This window comes from Lissotriton vulgaris, chromosome 2_1, assembly GCF_964263255.1.
Source record: "Lissotriton vulgaris chromosome 2_1, aLisVul1.2, whole genome shotgun sequence".
Classification (NCBI taxonomy): Eukaryota; Metazoa; Chordata; class Amphibia; order Caudata; family Salamandridae; genus Lissotriton; species Lissotriton vulgaris.
In genome coordinates this window covers 208413256-208434321 of record NC_141687.1, presented here as the reverse complement: position 1 = coordinate 208434321, position 21066 = coordinate 208413256, and the positions used below count along the sequence as shown (strand labels likewise).

Here is a 21066-nt window from a genome sequence, read left to right as displayed (position 1 = left end):
AGGCTGGTACAGGTCACAAAGGGCCATTGAGACTGCTCACTCATACCTGTGGTTAGCCAAGTGTTAGTGTCGTAGATGTGTTGTCCGCCGCGCGGTACACACTCGAAAGAGGGAACGGCTCACATGTTAACTGTGTTGTCTTTTGAAGGCTGGGGTGGACACATAAAGAATGGGTATTCAAGGTTAACCGGGCTTTCTTGTATAAACCGGGCATCGCAATTGCGGGACACAGTGGAAAATCCTACCTTGTTGCGTTGCTTTAGCAGATTAGGGAGTCTGGTCACAGAGGCCAATTTAGAGCCGGCGGGCGGTTTCACAATGAACCGGGACCTGTTTTGAACAAAGCGAGTGTTTTACAAAGCATTCCCGTTGGGCGAGGGCCAAAACAGTGGAGCCCTTTACAGGGGCGCGTAAGGTTTGCAGAACACTTACTTGTATAAGAGCAGTCAATCTCTCGCATCCGAGGGAACACACAGTCTATCGGTGAGACGCGATGCTCAGCCCGATTATTTAAAAACCACCGGGTCGGTAAACTGATGGGAGTGTCTGGGGGCGGGGTTACTGGAGCATGATGGTACATGTAGTTTGGGCCGTGTACACGACCAATGTGCAAGTCAGAATCCCAGAACAAGTGCCGCATTAAACACGATGGTGATTCATGGCAACCACAAGGTAACAGGAGCAACTATAATCCCGTGCTTGGTCCTTACCCTGACATAAATCTAAGCATGCAAGGCTGGTATTACAGTCATGTATACAACGTCAGTACTACGCATTCAACGTAAACACAATCATTGCATGGTAAATTCGAAACGCTATGGACCCTTCCCCAATGAAAACAGAGTGTCAAGAAGGGTTGAAAAACAGCGGGGGGGTTTTCAGTGAATGGGAGGTAGAAGAAAAGTAGAAGAAAAGGGGGTTCCAGGCAGCAGCACAGCCAAGCTCAGCCGGGCAATTGGAATTCAGTTCATAGGCTAGACGTTTCAGACATTTCGTTCAAACCGGTATTGGATGTGTCAAACTTCAAGATCAGGTACGCTTCTTTTTGGGACAAGCGGGGGCTTACAATTTGATTCTTCTAGTCAATTACTAGCCACTATGGATGTGTCTTCTTTATACACACAAATACCTCAACAAGACGGTTTGGATGTCATGGAACTCTACTTGGACGATCGACCTCGTCCCCACAGAGTGCCCACAGAACTCATAATCTCATTGGCGACGGTGGCCCTCAAGAAAAATTTCTTCACCTTTGAGGATGAAATGTTCCTACAAATTAAAGGCTCGGCGATGGGCTGTCCCTTCGCCCCTGAAATGGCCATCTTGTATATGGGCCAGTTCGAAGAAAAATTCGTTCTGAATAACAACCCCTACAGAGGCTTCCTTGGACAATGGCTCCGATTTATAGATGACGTGTGGTGCGTGTGACACGGTACATCTATACAATTGGAAGAATTCCATGTATGGCTGAACAACAGAAGCCCGGATATAAAATTCAGCTTAAGCTACCATGAAAGAACTCTCCCTTTTCTAGATGTCGAAATTTCAGTCAAAGACAATGTGCTGTCATGCTCTCTGTACCAGAAAAAGACGGACAAGAACAATGCTCTTCATTACAAGAGCTACCACCCACGGAGCCTAAGGGATAATCTCCCTTATGGCCAATATCTCCGAGTGAGACGTAACTGTACCACCGTCGAGCAGTTTGAACTACATGGTCAAGGCCTTACCTCGAAGCTACAAGAACGTGGCTACCCCCAGAAACTCTTGAAACACTCTATGAAGAGGGCGAGATGGACACCTAGGGAACATCTCCTTGAAAAAAGACCCAAACCTGCGACTGATAGGATGGTTTGTGTTTCCACCTTTGGCCCCCACACCAACCAACTGCAAAAAATCATCAAAAGAAGCTGGCATCTGGTTGAAGAAATCCTCCCGGATATAGGCGCCCCTCTCTTTGCTCTTAAGAAGAACAGGAGCATTGGGCAAATGATAAAATCCACCAGACCTCCACCAAAAAGGGATACCCAAAACACAATCTTCGGAGCAAATCCAGTCACAGGGCATCGCAAATGTGGGACGTGTTCCGTCTGCGAACTCACAATAGAGGGGTCACTCTTCACAGATGGGAAGAAATTCTGGCGCCACAATGAACACACAAACTACAAAACCAAATACGCCGTGTATGCCATTCAATGCCCGTGCAACATGCTGTACATTGGCAAAACCACGCAGGAGGTCCGCCAGCGAATTATTCAACATCGCTCAAGAATCAACAATAAAACCATGACAGCTCCACTTGTGTCTCACTTTTTACAAAAGAAACATTCTAGCCAAGACATCAAATGGACAGTCCTTGCAGTCATCAGGGGTGGCAGTGGAGACCCTGATCTCCGCTTGTCCCAAAAAGAAGCGTACCTGATCTTGAAGTTTGACACATCCAATACCGGTTTGAACGAAATGTCTGAAACGTCTAGCCTATGAACTGAATTCCAATTGCCCGGCTGAGCTTGGCTGTGCTGCTGCCTGGAACCCCCTTTTCTTCTACTTTTCTTCTACCTCCCATTCACTGAAAAAACCCCCGCTGTTTTTCAACCCTTCTTGACACTCTGTTTTCATTGGGGAAGGGTCCATAGCGTTTCGAATTTACCATGCAATGATTGTGTTTACGTTGAATGTGTAGTACTGACGTTGTATACATGACTGTAATACCAGCCTTGCATGCTTAGATTTATGTCAGGGTAAGGACCAAGCACGGGATTATAGTTGCTCCTGTTACCTTGTGGTTGCCGTGAATCACCATCGTGTTTAATGCGGCACTTGTTCTGGGATTCTGACTTGCACATTGGTCGTGTACACGGCCCAAACTACATGTACCATCATGCTCCAGTAACCCCGCCCCCAGACACTCCCATCAGTTTACCGACCCGGTGGTTTTTAAATAATCGGGCTGAGCATCGCGTCTCACCGATAGACTGTGTGTTCCCTCGGATGCGAGAGATTGACTGCTCTTATACAAGTAAGTGTTCTGCAAACCTTACGCGCCCCTGTGAAGGGCTCCACTGTTTTGGCCCTCGCCCAACGGGAATGCTTTGTAAAACACTCGCTTTGTTCAAAACAGGTCCCGGTTCATTGTGAAACCGCCCGCCGGCTCTAAATTGGCCTCTGTGACCAGACGCCCTAATCTGCTAAAGCCGCGCAACAAGGTAGGATTTTCCACTGTGTCCCGCAACTGCGATGCCCGGTTTATACAAGAAAGCCCGGTTAACCTTGAATACCCATTCTTTATGTGTCTCCCCCAGCCTTCAAAAGACAACACAGTTAACATGTGAGCCGTTCCCTCTTTCGAGTGTGTACCGCGCGGCGGACAACACATCTACGACACTAACACTTGGCTAACCACAGGTATGAGTGAGCAGTCTCAATGGCCCTTTGTGACCTGTACCAGCCTATTCTTCCCAAAAATTACCCAATGGACCAGTGTGCTAAGCACCCTTTGTATATGTCTTTACAGAAACAATCATTCCTTGCGAATTACCGACACCACGGCATACTCCTTGCCTTGTGCAGGTAAAAGTCCTTTTTATTGTGTGGAGTCAGAGCTATCTGTTACAATACTATGTTATACAATCTTGACACCAACTTTGTATATTGTTACAGACTCACTGTTCCCAGTCCCCGTCCTGAAGAGAACCTTTAATACCCTGGTTCGAAACGCGTCGACACCTCCACCCTGTGGTTACTCAAAAGGGTGCATCTAGGAAAAGAATTTGTCCACTACCTTGGATCCTAGCTGTGCAACCCAATACAAACATTGAACCACGGGTTCTGTCAGGCAGGCAGGCGTCCCATTCCATCTGCCCCCGCCTGTCGTTTGGTTTCATAGTCCCATGGACTGGTTGTACCCTTGCTTTTTGCACAAATTTTTGCACTGTATATAAATGCAATTGATTTTTGAATATTGAATTATTTCATTGTTTATTGGTGTGTCATTCCTATGTGTTCTTATTTGTTTTGCTTCATTCACTTTGTAAGTAGTGTATATTTGTAAACTTGTATATTTGTAGATATTGTACTCATGAATTCACTGTCGTGACAGTCTTTGGTTTGTCCATGTGTTTTTGAAACTCTGATAAACTAAGAAAAAAAGAAAATAAATTTGTTTTGGTACATAAATCCCCCGGTTACGTAGTACATATTGACTGCGTTTCTGTTACTCATGATATGAATTTTTCCTGTCCAGCCACCTTGTTCTGTTTACTCTGTTGTTGAGATCCGGGCTGGGCAGACGTAGGATCCAAAACCTTCACTGTTTCACAGAGTAATATATTAGGCAGCCCTAGTCTTCCGCACCAATTTTCCTAGGAAGAAAGTGGTGTAAGGAGGTTGCACCAACAGCAGTTCACTCGTGTGGCACATAGAAGTGATCACAAAGAGAAAACCTGTTTTGATTGTTGGAAATGATAAATGAGAGGGCTAATCTGGCAAACAAAAAATTTCAACATGCAACCTTTAACTGTGCTCGCTGCAAGTCGTCGTTAGGCTAAGGACTAAATAAACAATAACCCATTAGCAAGTTGGTGTGGACAGGCTCAAGGTAGCTGATCCCACATCAGGTCAAAAACATCTCCCAATGCTTAGCATAAATCTATTTCTTTGAATGATGTTGAGCAGCAAGGATCACATCAACTTCCTGGGGTGACAGTTTGAAGGAGTTCTGTTATCGATGGCATTCTCCATTCATGGAGATGCAGGCTGTAGACCCTCCGCAATTGCTGAGCAAGAGGTCCTCTTGAAGAGCTAGCCAGATCTACACATACTCTACTGGTCCAGTATGAGGCTATCAATGTGACTTGAGCCCAGTCTGACCTGACTTTCTTCCGAACTCAAGGCTGTGATGGAAATGCATTAAGGAGAGTTCTATGTTCCTTCACAAGTGCAAAATGAGTCATGACGTTCCTGTGGGAAATTTTAGCATGCAGTAGTACATTTCAGATGGTGGGTAGATATAACCAGGATATACTCCAATGATCAATGACGCTTTGTGCACCCTCAGGATGTCAATGCCATTCATGGTCCACCATCTGATGCCTGCTCAGCTTGTGTGCTCTGGCTCTCAGAAGCCCCACCAGAAGGATGGCTTCCATGAAAATCTGCTGCTGATTGAACAATTTCTAAAGGGACTGGCCTGCCTGTTGCGGTACCACGTGACTGTCATATTGTAAGGGACAAGACTTAGCCTGCCTGCTGCGGTACCACATATCTGTCATGGTTTCCATAAGGACCTGCACCAGCTTCTCTCTAAAAGCAGGAAATGTTTTAGGTCCAATCGCACAGCGCAGAGTTTCAACAGATTGAAGACCTGAGGCCTCTGGTCTCCACCCTCAAAGCATCAATGAGACATCTGTCACAAATGTGTTTATTGTCAGGAAAGAGAGTGGCATGCCCAATGTCAGTTTGGGGTGTCTCTGCTTCCACTGCAAGTCCTGAGCTGTCTCTTGTGAGATCAGGATTGAGTCTGCAAATTGCTTGATGCAGGGCTCACTGCAACCTAAGGTTTCACAGCACGGCCCTCATGTACCTCGTTATGTGATGCACGAGAAGCCCAAGAAACCTCAGAACTATCCTCACTGAGACCCAGGACTGCGTCCAAAACATTGGGATCATTTCCTTAATATCCATAGTTTGCCGCAGTGGTGGAAAGGCCTTAAACGCCATCATGTTCAGGATAACCCCATTTGTGCAGGGTTCATGTGGGACTTTGGCTCTGTGGGAAACTCCAAAGACAACAAGAGGGCGTCTGTTGTCCAGAGATGGTCTACAGCTGACTGCGATAAGCCCGCTTTGAGCAGCCAGTCCTCAAGGTATAGGAATACATGTATTTCTGACCTTTGAAGGGAAACTGAGACCACAGCCATCACTTTCATGAACACGCAAGGGGGCAAGGTGAGGCCAAAAGGCAGTGTGGAAAATTGCAAGTGTTCCAACCTCAACATGAACTACCGGTAATGTCTGCATGACTCCAGGGCAGGTATATGAAAATATGTGTCCTACAAGTCCAAGGACACTAGTCTCCAGGGACCAGAGCAGAGAAGATCTATGACAGAGTGAGCATTTTGAATTTGCCTTTCACCAAGAAGGCATTCAGTGGATGGAGGTCCAAAATAGGACTGAGTATTCCGGGCTCTTTTTTTGGTATGAGTAATAAGCGAAAATAACATTCCTCTCCTCCCTCTGAGCCACTGATTCAATGGTACCCTTGGCTAAAAGGATCTTGACTTCTTTCATTAGAAGTGAGGCATGATTTGCAAAAACCTGTCCTATTGTGGGAGGGATATGATGAAGGGGACAAAATGAAAGTTCGGGAGAAGCCCCTTTGGATAATTCTTTTTACCCATTGATCTCACCTGATTTATTTCCAGCTGGGGAGAAAATATCAGTTTTGCCCCCTACTGATTGGCTCTGATTCTAGGAATGCAACTCAGATCTGCTTGGGGCACCTGAGAAGGAGGAGGAGGAGGACGATTGCTGTCTCTACTGGTGTTAGCAGCGTTGACTTCGTTTACTGCTGCTAAAGGTTTGTGCAGGCAACTATGCCAACTGAGAAGGTTAGCGTTACTGGCATGCTAAGCTCCTTGAGTAGCCCCTAAACTTTCTGTATTGCTGGTGAAATAGTCATGCTGGGGCCAGTAATCCAAGGGATTGTGCTTTGGTGAGACTATCTTTAAATTATTCTAGTGCTCAATCAACCTTTTCCTCCTCACAGGCATGTCCATGAGGGATACCAGGACAATCCCTGGATATCCAGTCACTCTCATCCAATCATGCCATCCAAGTACTACATCGGAACTGATCAGCATTCTATGTAGTTAGTGGTGTCAAAGGCAACTCACAGACCATGTTATGCTGTATCCTAGTCATCCTAATTTGTTTCGACAGGATACTGCTTGAGGTCCTACATGCTGACTGCCAAGACCTTGCGGATCATTTCCCACAATGTATCGGTGTATCTGCCCAAAAGGTCTGTTAGCTTCAAATGAAAGACATTTACTCGTTGGTGTATGTGCTTCAAGCCTTCAAGGTGTGGAGTGTCAAGTTAAGAAAATAAAGTCTCAGGTGTCACATGGCCTCAGGTTAACTGACCCTGGAGGCCGAGCATGGGCTCGATCAAGTCGCCATGAGGGCATCTTTGAATGTCTAGTTAAAGGGCACAATGGCTCAGAGGAAGCTGGGTGTGGCTGTAACATTTTAGTACATAAATTAGATTGGGGTTCAACAGGAGGAACTATCTACCACTGTACTCACCACCTCTATGAAGAGGCGTTTTCTTCAATTGGTGGGCAAGTGGTAAGTCTAGTCCAGTTTCTGGGTAGTTATCTAACCATTGGCATTCTGTCGGTCCAAGTAAACCTACTCATCTACGTAGTCAGGGGGAAAAATATTGTCTATCTGTCTGTCTCATCATCATCTGCATCATGCAGGACTTGGTGCAGGCCTGCACTTTTGTGATTTAATAGCGCAACATGGGTCTGGTGTGGGCTGGTGTTTATTGGTGGCCAGAAACAAGTACCTCTACTGGATCAGGTATTGGGCTGACAGCGTTGCCTGGGCACTGGCAAAAACATTACCAGCATGAACCGTGAAGTTGGAGTAGAGGTCTGGACTGGTGTTGTTACAGTCCCAGAAACTGGTCGAGGAAGTCTGCATCACAGGAGGACCCCCAGACAAGATCCTGACTAGATGCCCCAGTGGTTGTTTTGGGGCTCAAAGAGAGTCTGTAACATTTGAAAGATATACAACATGGATTCTGTGAAAGCCACTGTTTGCTGCAAGATCAAAGATGGCCCAGGGAATTTAGAGTGTGCCAGGAAACCAACTGCATGACAGACTCTAAGTCAGTAGACTGTAGGGGAAAGTTTCTTTCGAGTGCCGCCCTTGCCACTTCTCACCTAATTTTTCTCGTGCTTATGACTCTTTTTTGACTTACCTGAATACTTTGAGTGGGAGAGAGTTTGTGCAGGATTGGCCCCTGCAGTGGTAGCTGTTCCATAACTTTAAGAGAGAATGGAACTGCTGCTTAGAACGTGGCCACTTTTCATGGTCGGCTAAGTAGAGCTTTACTTCCTGATCCTCTTCAGATGTATTAGACACATTTGCACAACTTTGAGTCGTGGTCAGAGCCAAGGCTCTAGAAGGACACATCGTGAGAGTCTGTGATGGACACCAGCTTCCTGCTGTTGCAGAATAGCTTGAATCTTGTCTTGTTTGGGAGCAACATCTTCCCTGGCACACTATTTAGAGATAATTTAGGAGTTGTCAAGAGACCAACAAGTTTAAATGTATAGCTCCTGCTCTATATCGGAGGATGCGAAAAAAAGAGGAACTGACATCAGCTGTCAAAAGTAACCATCAAAAGTCTTCCTCGCTTACCCATTATTACCTTCAGCTCAGCCATACTGACTCTTATGGCATATTGTCCGCCATCTATAATATTAATCATTTTCCTTTGTACTGTACACAAACTTTACACACCCTCCTTCAAGTTTTGCAGATCCAAATTGAGCTATGTTTCTTGATAAAGCATAGCTCAAATGCCATTCCTTTTACGGGTCCTTGCTACTCTTACTTTATTGTGAAGGTTACATTTAAAGTGGTCGTGTTCATGTTGACGTTACTTTGTTGTTTTGTGCCCTTTCATCTGAATCAAGCTTCTCCCTTTGCACCACTGTTCCAGTCAAGTATTAAACATGACTAACCAAAGTCAATGTATTACCACTACTTTCAAACAAAATATTTTCTTGGATGTAGACTGCTCACCTTTCAGCCAGTAGGATGAACCGAAGTCTAGATCTTCCCCTTACATTACCTCATTTTTCTATGGGAAACATTACCGGAAATATTAAGGTGAAAATTTGAGTTAATGAGTCGGGAGAGGTAAATATCTGCTTTTGCAGAGAGTAAAAAGTGTGTGCGATGGCATAGGCTGGGGAGTTAGAGGGTATTTGGCGAAATCCTCTACCAAAATAAAAAACAGGTTTAGTGTATGTTGGTGAATAAGGTTAAAGTCTTATAAAGCTGTATTCACATACCTAATTGATGGTTTCCAAAACCATAATTTGCTTTTTTACCTTTCGATGGAAATCAGACCACTAATTTCTTGCCTCTAATTAATCTTATTCAGGAGTATGTATTTCAGTCTGTCCTTCGGAATGTTTATGCCTGACTTTTCAAGCATGAGGTAAGTTTACAGGATACTCTTGTGTTCGAGGCATATGAGCTGCAGATTGCACACTGTGCATAGATCGCCACCTAGTGTTGGGCCCGGATGTTTGCAGTTTGTTGTTGGTAGTTGTCCCGAAAAGTTCTTTGGAGTCAAGAGATAGGTGACTCCTCCTTTGGACCACATTGAGCATGGGCATTGGCTCTATCCCCAGATTGTTTTTTTTTATTGCTGCCATCGGGATCGGATGCGTTTCCTGTGCTCCGGTTAGGAACCAAATTTCCTTCGGCACGCAATCCTCACCCACTTCAACGGTATTGTTTCGATCGCGCTCCACATCGACGCGATTCTTCACCTTCGAAGTCTTCGATTCCGGTCGTCGACGAAGGCCTTCCTAGGCCTTACTTCTGGCTCATGGAAAGGACGCCATTCAAGAAGTGTCCTCGATGTGGGTGGAAGTTTTCCCACACCGACCTACATGAGGTGTGCAACCTTTGGCTCTCACCGGAGCACGAGGCTAAAGACTGTTCCGCTTGTGCCTCCTTCTGCTCCAAGAAGACGATCCGGGACCGACGAGCTCAAAGAACAATGGCCCGCTCGTCAGCTTCGATCCTCGACGACATCTTCGAAGAGGGCGTCGAGGTGCCAGAACACCAGCACGCCGAAGAGAGTACCAGCTCCTCAGACGCCGAAGACTCCGACGTCGAGGAAGTCACTCCAGCTCAACGGGTCATAAGTAAGATGGTCGACCCCAACCCTTCCTCGACACCCTCTAAAAAGGCTTCGGGCACACCCTCACCTTCGGGTCTGGGTGCACACCGAGAGACTGCTTCCATGCCCGGCCTTCGGGCCCGGCAACGAAGCCCATTAAGCCTTCAGGCAGCTCGGGCTCGAGCCAGCCTATTCACGGTGCCGATCCTACACCGACACCGAAGAAAAAGCCATCTTCGTCAACCACAGCGACCGTTGCTCCGACACCGAAGCACATGGCACCGAAGACTGGCAGCGGCTCATCGATGCCGAAACCGCATTCAGAGCCAACTAAAAAAATGCCTAAAGCTCCAGATTTACACGCTTCGGAACCGAAAAAACACCCGGAACCGAAGAAACAGGTTCCGGTAAAGGACACTTCAAAAGGGCAAACTTCTAAAGCGAAATCAGCTACCGACTCGGTGCCGAAAAAACCTACGGAGCCGAAAACCTCGACACCGGAGGATCTGCCCTGTTCAGAGGAATTTTTCACACCTGATCCTAACGAGAAAACTCTTGTCAAGGATCCTAAGACTAGTCAATTGACTCTCAGTTCCAAAAAGAGACCACTTGATGCGCCAGCCCCTCCTCCTCCTCCTCCAAAGAAGAGAGACATTGCAACCTCTCCATTAAGGGTGCCTTCTCCTCCACCTCCCCATACTGTTCCCCCTCCTACACCTACTCCACCTCACCATTCACCATTCACCTACACCATCCCCTGATCCACAAGATGATGTAGACACAGACTCTGATAACACAGATGAAGGTGCAAGTGAACCCAGCAGGGACCAATAGTCCCCCTCAGTCACCTAATCCATGGGATGATTACAACACCCTTGATGTGCCTTATGTCCCACAAGACAACATATACCCTTCTAGACCATCCGCAACTAGAGGACACTATAGGTTTTAACCTACTAGTCCAAAGAGCTGCCCAATATCATGGGGTGGACTTACATACAGATGCGGTGGAGGAAGATTTCCTACTAGACACTTTTGACAACACACAAAGGTCAACTGCCAATTTACCAATGCTTAAGGGTGTAATCAAACATGCAACAGAGGTTTTTAAAGACCCCGTCAGGGATAGGGTCCTCAATCCTCGAATTGAGAAAGAATATAAAGCTGCCCCTACAGATCCAATTTATATTAAATGTCCAGCACCATTAGACTCTTTAGTAGTGTCTAATGGGCCTTTTTTACCCTAGGGGCAACACCTGACTGTTGTCCCTAGGGTAGAAAAGGCCCGATCAGGAGGAAGGAGATTTTCAGTCAACGTTGCCACCATCTGGAATGCCCTCCCCATAGGTTTAAGCGCGGAACCATGTCTTCTGCGCTTTCGAAAACAACTTAAAACTCTCCTCTTCTGTTAATCTTCTCTGGTCCTGCTATTTCTGACACTTGCTGGTGGCAAAGCGCTGGGATGCTCTAGGGTAACCGGGCGCTATACAAAACCGATTTAATAATAATAATAATAATAATAATGCACTTAAACGTGCTACTTCTCAGACATCAGGTGAGGCCTCACCACCAGACAAGGAATCCAAGCTACTTGACGCCTCAGGCAAAAGAACAGCGTCTCAAGCAGCTAATATCTGGCGCATCGCCAACACCCAAGCGTTGCTAACCAGATATGACAGAGCTCATTGTGATGAACTAGAGTCCATATTGCAGCATCTACCTGACAAATACAAAAATAGGGCCAATGAACTTATACAGGAAGGTAAAAATATTACCAACACTTCCATTCGCTGTGCCCTAGATGCGGCAGATACCGCCTCAAGAGCAAATAATACCAGCACCCTCCTACATAGACATGCTTGGCTACGTATCTCAGGTTTAAAACCTGAGGTTCAAAACGCCATCCTTAATCAGCGATTTGATGAGACACATTTATTTGGCACTAATGTTGACGTGCCTTTAGAAAAGATGAAAAAAGACACCGATACAGCAAAATCTATGGGAGCCTTGCAACAGCAAGCTCCCAGATGTTCTTTTCGTCGCTCATCATACAGAGGCAACACTAGAGGCAACTACTCTGAAAGTCCCTCCACCTCTTACAAAACCCCTAACCAATCCACCTTCACTAAGGGCTACCAAAGAGGGGGTTACAGGGGTAACAACAACAAAGGCAGAGGCAAAACCAACAACTCCCGATGTGCCTCTACCCCTACCCAATGACTTTCCTCACCTTCCCCCCCAACATTCCACTCCTGTGGGGGGGAAGACTGCAACAATTCCTTCCTGCCTGGACCAACATCACATCAGACAGGTGGGTGCGACAAATTATTCAATCAGGTTACTATCTAGAACTAACATCTACCCCCCCAAACATACCACCCAAACAGCGTCCAATTTCACAAGAACATCTAGCACTGTTAAAGCATGAAGTACAATCCCTGATACAAAAAAGTGCAATCGAACCAGTTCCTCTGCACCAACAACACAAAGGGGTTTACTCTCTATACTTTCTGATTCCAAAAAAGGACGGCTCTCTAAGGCCTATTCTAGACCTCAGACCGCGAAACATATACATACAGTCAGACCATTTTCACATGGTCACACTGCAACAAGTCCTTCCGCTTCTGTCGCAAAACGACTCCCTTGCTACTTTAGATCTCAAGGACGCATACTTCCACATTCCCATTAACAAGGGTCACAGGAAGTATCTCAGATTTGTAATAGACGGACAGCACTATCAATTCAAAGTACTCCCATTCGGAGTCACAACAGCACCAAGAGTATTCACCAAGTGCTTAGCAGTGGTGGCAGCGCATTTACGAAGACAACACATCCATGTCTTCCCGTACCTCGACGACTGGCTCGTAAAAGCCAGCTCATACAACCAATGCGTGGAACACACTCATGCCACAATACAACTGCTTCACGACTTGGGGTTCAATAATAAACCTTGCCAAGTCCCATCTACAACCATCCAAAGTACAACAGTACCTCGGTGCCACAATAAACACCTCAAAAGCGCTTGCCTATCCCACTCCAGCAAGGATAGCCAGCATACAAACTCTTCTAGCAAGGTTTCAGCTACAACACTCCCTTCCAGCAAGAGTGTTCATGCAACTCATAGGGATGATGGCCTCTTGCATTTTCATAGTGCCCCATGCTAGACTTCAAATGCGTCCGCTACAAGAATGCTTATCACATCAGTGGTAGACGGTCGGACTCCTCGCTCTCTGAAGTGGTGAAACACCAAGGGACGACCTTTCCTAGAGCCAGTTCCTCAGATAACCCTAACTGAGGACGCATCACTCTCCGGCTGGGGAGCACACCTACTGCAACACACCATGCAAGGCAGGGGGACACCACAACAAAAGTACTCCACATCAATCATCTGGAGTTACTAGCAATTTTCCTAGCACTAGAAGCTTTCCAAAAGCAAGTATCAAACAAAGCTGTGTTAGTCCGCACAGACAACATGACAGCCATGTATTACATACAGAAGCAGGGAGGCTCACACTCCCTGCAGCTATCTCAACTAGCACTAGACATATGGCGGTCGGCTATAACTCAAAACATATTCCTTCTAGCCGAGCATGTTCCAGGAGTACAAAATACCATAGCGGATCTGTTAAGTCGACAAACACAACAGACCCACGAGTGGTAACTTCATATGGAAGTTCTTCAGCCATTCTTTCAGATGTGGGGACAACCTCAGATAGACCTATTTGCCACCCACAAAAAACGCCACATGCCCAAGCTTCGCCGCCAGATATCCACACCCACTGTCCAAAGGCAATGTGATATGGATGAACTGGTCAAACAGATTTGCGTACGCTTTTCCACCTCTACCACTCATACCACTAGTAGTACGCAAACTACAGCAGCATTCTCTCACCCTCATCCTAGTTGCTCCAACGTGGGCCAGACAGCTGTGGTACACCACACTGCTACAACTGTCTGTAGTACCACACCAAAAATTGCACCTGTCTCCACACCTCTTAACACAAAACCATGGAGAGATCAGACACCCGGACCCAGCTCACCTCAACCTTGCGATCTGGCTCCTGAAATCCTAGAATTTGGATATCTGAACCTTACTCCAGACTGCATGAATATCATTAAAGAAGCTAGACGTCCAACTACTAGGGCATGTTATGCAGCCCAGTGGAAACGATTTGTAATATATTGTCACAACAACAATATTGATCCTTTAGATGTATCTATTCAACACATCATAGGATACTTACTGCATCTCCAAAGATGTAACGTAACCTATACCTCTATTAGACTACATCTCGCTGCATTAGCAGCATATCTGCAAAACAGACCACATCCAGTTCTATTCAAAGTGCCAGCCAGTAAAGCCTTAATGGAAGGCCTTAAAAGAATAATTCCCCCCAGGGTACCACCTTCACCTGTGTGGAATTTAAATGTTGTTCTCACATGGTTAATGGGACCTCCCTTCGAACCCTTACACAAATGTGAACTACAATTTTTAACGTAGAAGGTTGCGTTCCTAGTAGCTATTACTTCTCTGCGGAAAGTTAGTGAATTACAAGCACTAACTATTCAAGAACCCTTCTTGCAAATGCATCACAATAAGGTAGTTCTGCGTACTAATCCAAAATTATTGCCCAAAGTCATTTCTCCCTTCCATCTTAATCAATCTGTGGAACTGCCCGTTTTCTTCTCGCAGCCACAGACAGTAAAGAAAGAGCTCTTCATACCCTAGATGTCAATAGAGCATTGCTATACTACATAGAGAGGACACAACCCTTTCGTAAGACAAAACAACTTTTTGTGTCTTTCTCACCACCACACAAAGGTAATCCCATTTCAAAATCTGGGAAAGCTATATGGATTGTCAAATGCAAACAGATTTGTTACCACAGAGCTAAACGTATGTTATCTGTTCCTCTTAAAGCCCACTCTACAAGAAAAATAGGGGCTTCAATGGCATTTTTAGGGAACATTCCCCTAGATGACATCTGCAAAGCAGCTACATGGTCTACACTGAACACATTCACAAAACACTATTGTGTAGATGTGCAAACCAAGCAACAAGCTAATGTGGGCCAGGCTGTTCTCAAAACATTATTCCAAACTACTGCAACAGATAGGGGTGGTTGCCGCTAAAAGTGGGTACTGTTATACAATCTATGAACAGTGTGCAATCTGCAGCTCATATGCCTCGAACGGAAAATGCTACTTACCAGTATGCATCTGTTATTGGCATGTAGAGCTGCAGAGTTGCACACGCCCACCCGCCTCCCCCGCTACCCTTGTCTGTTCCAGTATTATCTTAATTAGATACAAATTATATGGGAATCCTTCCTTTTCTTGCAAAGCTCCATCATTTCCCTAATGGCGAAAAACAATCTGGAGATGGAGCCGATGCCCATGCGCAATGTGGTCCAAAGGAGGAGTCACCTATCTCGTGACTCCAAATAACTTTTCAGGACAACAACAAACTGCAAACATCCGGGCCCAACACTAGGTGACGATCTATGCACAGTGTGCAACTCTGCAGCTCTACATGCCAAGGACGGATGCATACTGGCAGGGCTTTAAGTGGGATGAGAAAACTGGGGGGTCTCTCAAAGGGGCGTGGCCAGTGTAATTAGGGGCGTGGCTTTAAACCACTTACGCAAAAAATCTGTGCTTAGTACTGTGCCGCCCGACTTGTATGTTGCTGTTTCCGTCATTGCATCCAGATATTTGATACAAGTAACATCATACCTACAATAAGTGAGGAATATTGGCTTTGTCAATGGTTATTACTTGCACAAGATAAATAAGCTGCAACTATGAATTGTATATAATATTGACAAAGCTTCCAATTAAATCCTTGGTGACCCTACCACAATGTTGCTGCTCATGAGTTTCAGAAAGAGAAGGGAAATCCAGAAAGAAAATGACTCTTAAAGGATTTCCCTTCCCCCACAACGCTCCTCTGGAATGACGTCATGCTGAGAAGTGAGCAGTGTGAGCAGCGCACATCCATGTGCCTGGTGCTGTCTCGAAACGGGTCTCTATCAGGCTTTGTTTTGAGCCATGGCACTTTTTTCCTGACTGCAGTGACAGCAAACAGCGATCATTGCAGTCCGGGAAAAAAAAACGGGCTGCCTGTGTCAGGGCTCAAAACAGAGCCCGATAGAGACCCGTTTCGAGGCCCCCTGAAAAAAACTGCCGGTGCTCAGACCCCTTGAGACCCGGCCCACTTAAAGCCCTGCATACTGGTAAGTAGCATTTTCTTATCATTTTGTTTACTGTTTATCCACAGCTTTAGTCTCAATAGATAGATGTATCAAGAAATTAAAGTGGGCTTACAGCATGCTTCCCATTGTCTGGCTTTATTGTCACTCTAATTTGCTTGCTTCTTATTTGATAGCTTTCATTTCCCATCTTGTACCATCTTGTAAGAGAAACGAAATCCTGTGCACACGCTTAAACAATAAGTGGTCCTGAAGTCAGGACTTAAAGGACAACAGCAACATTTTCTTGGTGATGAAATGAAGGTCACACACCAAGTGTTCGTATGTGAAGAGGATTTATGAGTCAATTTAAGTCAGTATATATGATAATAGCAAGCCGACACGTGTTTCGTCACACCGTGAAGGAGATGTGACTCATCAGGGCTGTAAAACCTGGGTGTAGTTAAAAGCGTGGTGGCGGTTCAAAAGGTACTGCCGGCCACGTGTGAGCTTTGAAAAGACGAATCAATGTGTGCTCTGCTCGTTTAAGTAGCGAGATCATAGAATCTAGGCGGGTACGTCCCAGATGCAAACAGGGACCTAAAGAAAGGAAGAGGCGCACTGATGTGTGCGGACGTAAAACGTTCTTACTCCAGGTAGTCCTATCAATTCAAACCCATTTTCCCTGTTCTAACTATTTTACCATCTTGTGTTTGTTCCTCCCTTGCATCATAGCCTCTTTACCATCCTTTAGCTTGGCTGACCTATAGCCTTCCACTGCTCATTTTTAGGCAACTGTTTTTCTTTTTTGCTTTAGCATTCTATGAGAGTGCATGTGTTTTTGAGCTCTCTCCTTCATGTGCTTCTCCTTCCCTGTCAATCGATCAATCAATCAATCAATCAACAAAACATTTATAGAGCGTGGCAAATCACCTGTGACAGTCTCCAAGCGCTGGAGCTGCTTGGCTGCAGTGAGAAGGTTGGATCATTTAAACATCCATGTCTTTAGTTCTTTTATGAATTGCTGGAGGGACTGTGGTCCTGAGGTGCAACAGGAGTTTGTTCCAGGCCTTGGCTACCAGGTGCGAGAAAAAGCGTCCTTCACTGTTGGCTCGGCGGATTCATGGGGTGTCTGCGAGGGAGAGGCAAGCAGATTGAAGATGTCTGGTTGGTTGGTGGAAGGTTAGGCGTTTGCTGATGTATGCTGGTCTTTTGTTGTACAGGGTCTTGTAGGCATGAGTCAACATTTCGAACTGGCATCTCTTCCGAATCGAAAGCCAGTGTAGTTTCTTGAGATCTTGTGTGATGTGGGTCCTTCTGGTGGGATCAAGTATGGATCTTGCCACTGAGTTCTGTATTTTCTGGAGTCTCTTCTAGAGACTCGAGAAAATACTGTGCAGTGATTCCTACATAGAGCGTGTTTCTGTAGTCCAGTCTGCTGGTGAGAAGGGCTTTTTTGACGGTCCTTCTGGTGTTAACCGGGAGCCATCTGAAGATCTTGTGAAACATGCAAAGGGTGTGGAAGCAGGTGGATGCAACTGTGTTGACTTGTTTCTTCATGGATAGCTATCCAGGATGATGGCAAGGTTGTGGGCTTAATCCATTGGAGGGCGGGGGTGCAAGCTCTGCGGGCCACCTTGTGGCCTTCCATGGCAAGGTGTTGTTCCCGAAGTTGATGACTTCCGTCATATCCGTATTGAGTTTGAGACCGTTGTCCTTCATGCAGTCTTTGACGATCATCATACATCTGTGGAAGTTAGCTTTGTGGTGGAGGGGTTTTCGGCCAGTGAGATGATGAGCTGTGTGTCGGGGTAGGAGATGATGTTGAGTCTGTGTGATCTGATGGTGTCGGCTGAGGGGGTCATGTAGGTGTTGAAGAGGGTCAGGCTAAGGGACGATCTTTGGGGTACTCCGCACATGGTCATCTTGTGCTCTTAAGCGAATTGTGGGAGACGGATACTTTGGGTTCTTCCAGTGAGTTATGAGGCATTCCATTTGAGGTGTTTCCTTGAATCACGATGTGGAGGAGTCTGTTGATCAGAATATGGTGGGAAATGGTGTCAAATACAGTGGACATGTCCACATGAATGAGGGCTGCTGTTTCTCAGCTGTGGTGATCGAGAGGGCTTTGATGTCGTTGTTGGCTGCAATCAGGGCAGTCTTGTTGCTTTGGTTTCTTAATCTTGATTGGGAGGAGTCCAAGAGGTTGTGGTTTTCAAAGTGTTGGGTGAGTTGCTGGTTGATTGATTCCCTATCAAATATCTGCTACCACTCTCTGTATTGCTGCCTTCCTTGTGCTGTTAACTCTCTCTCGTGTGCTTCTCCCCCAACCTGTTTACAAATAAAAAAAAGAAGTTAGAAAGCTCTGATTGAATGGTGATAGTGTACATTTACAATCTTTTTTTGTGAACATTTTCTCTTTGTTTTTCTAGATTGAATAAAATTTGCCCTGCAGTTACACGGACAACCTTTATCAACGGAACTTTTCCATCTGTCCAGCATATCATAGTTGACGAAGCACAGAATTTTCGTCTGGATGAAGGTGACTGGTATGCAAAAGCTAAGGAACTTTGCAACAGGCCTCAGAATCCCAATGGGCCTGGTGTTCTCTGGATATTTTTGGATTACTTCCAGAAATATCACCCTTATGACAATGGTCTTCCGATGCTTAATGAGCAGTATTCTATGGAGTGGTTAACCAAAGGGGTCCGCAATGCCGCGCTGATCTACAGTGTCATGAAGGCCATAATGGATGACATTGTTGAAGAAGTAAGTGAGGGATCACGTGTTCTATATAAACATTTGAAAAGTTTGCTAAATGATGCAGAATGTGCTCACGAAATTCCAGGATTTTATGTAGAGAAACATCTAAACAAGGACGAAATGGCCAGGTACGTGGCCAAAGAATGCAATTGTTACCTCCGCAAGGGTTACTCCATGAAAGATATTGCAATTCTGTGCAACACAGAAAATGATTGTGACGCTAATAGACACATTTTACAAGTACATATGAGAAAACTGAGAATGGAGCTCTCTTTCATAAGAGCGGATGATATCGAAGGGCTGGGCATTGTTTTGGACAGTGTGCGACGTTTCTCTGGCCTGGAAAGAAACATCGTGTTCGGTATTCACCCAGTTCCGGTACAGCGTGAAGTCGCTAGCAACTTTTTACTCTGTACGGCATCCAGAGCAAATATGAGTCTTCATATTATCTTTCTGAATTCGTCAGAGATTTGTTAAGAACGGGGATTTTTTTATATATATTGTAAGCCATGTGCCAGATAAACCTAAAATCGTCGGCTCAGAGACAAAAGCACAAATCCATCACTTTTTGTTATTTGCCAATTCTGTATATGGGGACGCTGCCATATAGGGTAACATACGTGATGAATCAAATGAAATATTTATGGTTTTACTCAATTAAATATGTTGTGTCTTCGAATAGTGTAGGGATGATTTCCAAAGGTTTTTCAAACTCCACCACACGCATTTAGCCCCTTATTCAAATGGAATCATTGGACGACTGCTGGACTTCATTGCAGATTCATGGGGCTTTTGTGTCGTTGAGTACACAATGTGATCCTGGTATCTGTGGTGTTTCATGTATCAAGTATATTTCAGTTATTTCAACAATTGTTTGTTCATTGGTAGCATTAATAAGCAGTGGTGGATGGTGAACTTTAAAACTGGTAGGACATAAATATCTGCCTCGAATAAGACAGGGTACAATCAAAGCGAGGTTGAATTCTTCTAGTAGAGATTAGCAAATGGTTCTTTCTGCAAAAAACTTCAAAAACGGGTCTAAATGGGACATTGTACATCGCAATTTTCACATAAATTGGCTAAAAACCCACAAGCTCTACTGTAAATATTCTAACACTTTGCCCCTTGCTTGTTGCATTTTCCCTCAATTGCAAAGTGCCATATTTTGGTCAGGTTGTCACAGATGATGAATGGTCCTTCTGTTGCACGCAAGCGCAACCTATCTTTTCATTTTACGTTTCTTTAACAAATATACTATACACCTTTCAGCCTTCAGGTGTTTGGGTTTCTTGAAGCAGCTGTAGGCACAAGCTTCCTTTATTGGTTAGTCTTGGAGGGGCACTGGGACTCGGGCCTTCTAAAGTGACATTTTCACTAAGTTTGAGAACATGACACAATGCACCCCTGATGCCTCCCCTTTAATGGACTTAGTTGGGTTTGTAAAAGAGATCCCTGCCCTCGCAAAATTGTTTTCTGCACTGCCTCTCCTTCTGGTGTAGCAGAGGCTTGTGGTGCATTGGGTTAGAGGCCCACTCCCCGGAGTGGAGGAAAGGGTTAGGGATTGGATATTATATACCTATGCGTCAGATAATTGGCCACTCTTTTCCCTCACACTTCTAGGCCTAAATATTTTGGTCCTCCCTCAGACATTACCGCGTGAACCTCTGATGATTAACTTTACATGACCACAACACTCTATTGGGGCACTTAGGCATGGTTTGGTCTCTGGTCTGTTATAATAACTTGCCCTTACAGTGCCTGTGCTCTGCAAAGCTGTCGCACTAGTTCAGTGTAATTATGTGGATCAAAAGGATTACTGCTGTGCATGCTTCTTGTTTTGCCTTTTCTTCTGTGTGTCCTTTTGGATTCTGGGATATAATGTTTTGAAATGATAAATCGAGATTTGAAAACATACTTTACCGCAGCACAAATGTTGGGCTTAGCCCCAACACTGTTGTTAGAGCTGAACAACACGAAGACTACCTTGAAAGGATCATGGCAAAAAAATCGATTTTCAGCATTATTGTCTTAAAATTGACTAAAGAGATATAAAAACAAGTCTTGTAATTCGGCAGCATTTGGTTGATATTTAAAAAATATATACTGCATCTTTCTTCACTTAATTATTCCATCCCGCCACTTCACTCAAGATTTTCAGTCCTGTGTTGCAATGGTGGTTCT

General features: G+C 45.2%; 1 protein-coding gene across 1 annotated transcript in view; it reads left to right on the top strand.

The window, feature by feature from the left end:
- The window catches only part of LOC147729845 (schlafen family member 13-like), a 116421-nt gene extending 97059 nt beyond the window's left edge, over positions 1–19362 (top strand). Inside the window, exon 4 of the mRNA XM_086954041.1 lies at positions 18555–19362. Within this exon, the coding sequence (XP_086810167.1) occupies positions 18555–19362 (808 nt within the window). The remainder of the gene's footprint in view (positions 1–18554) is intronic.
- Positions 19363–21066: the final 1704 nt, after the last annotated feature.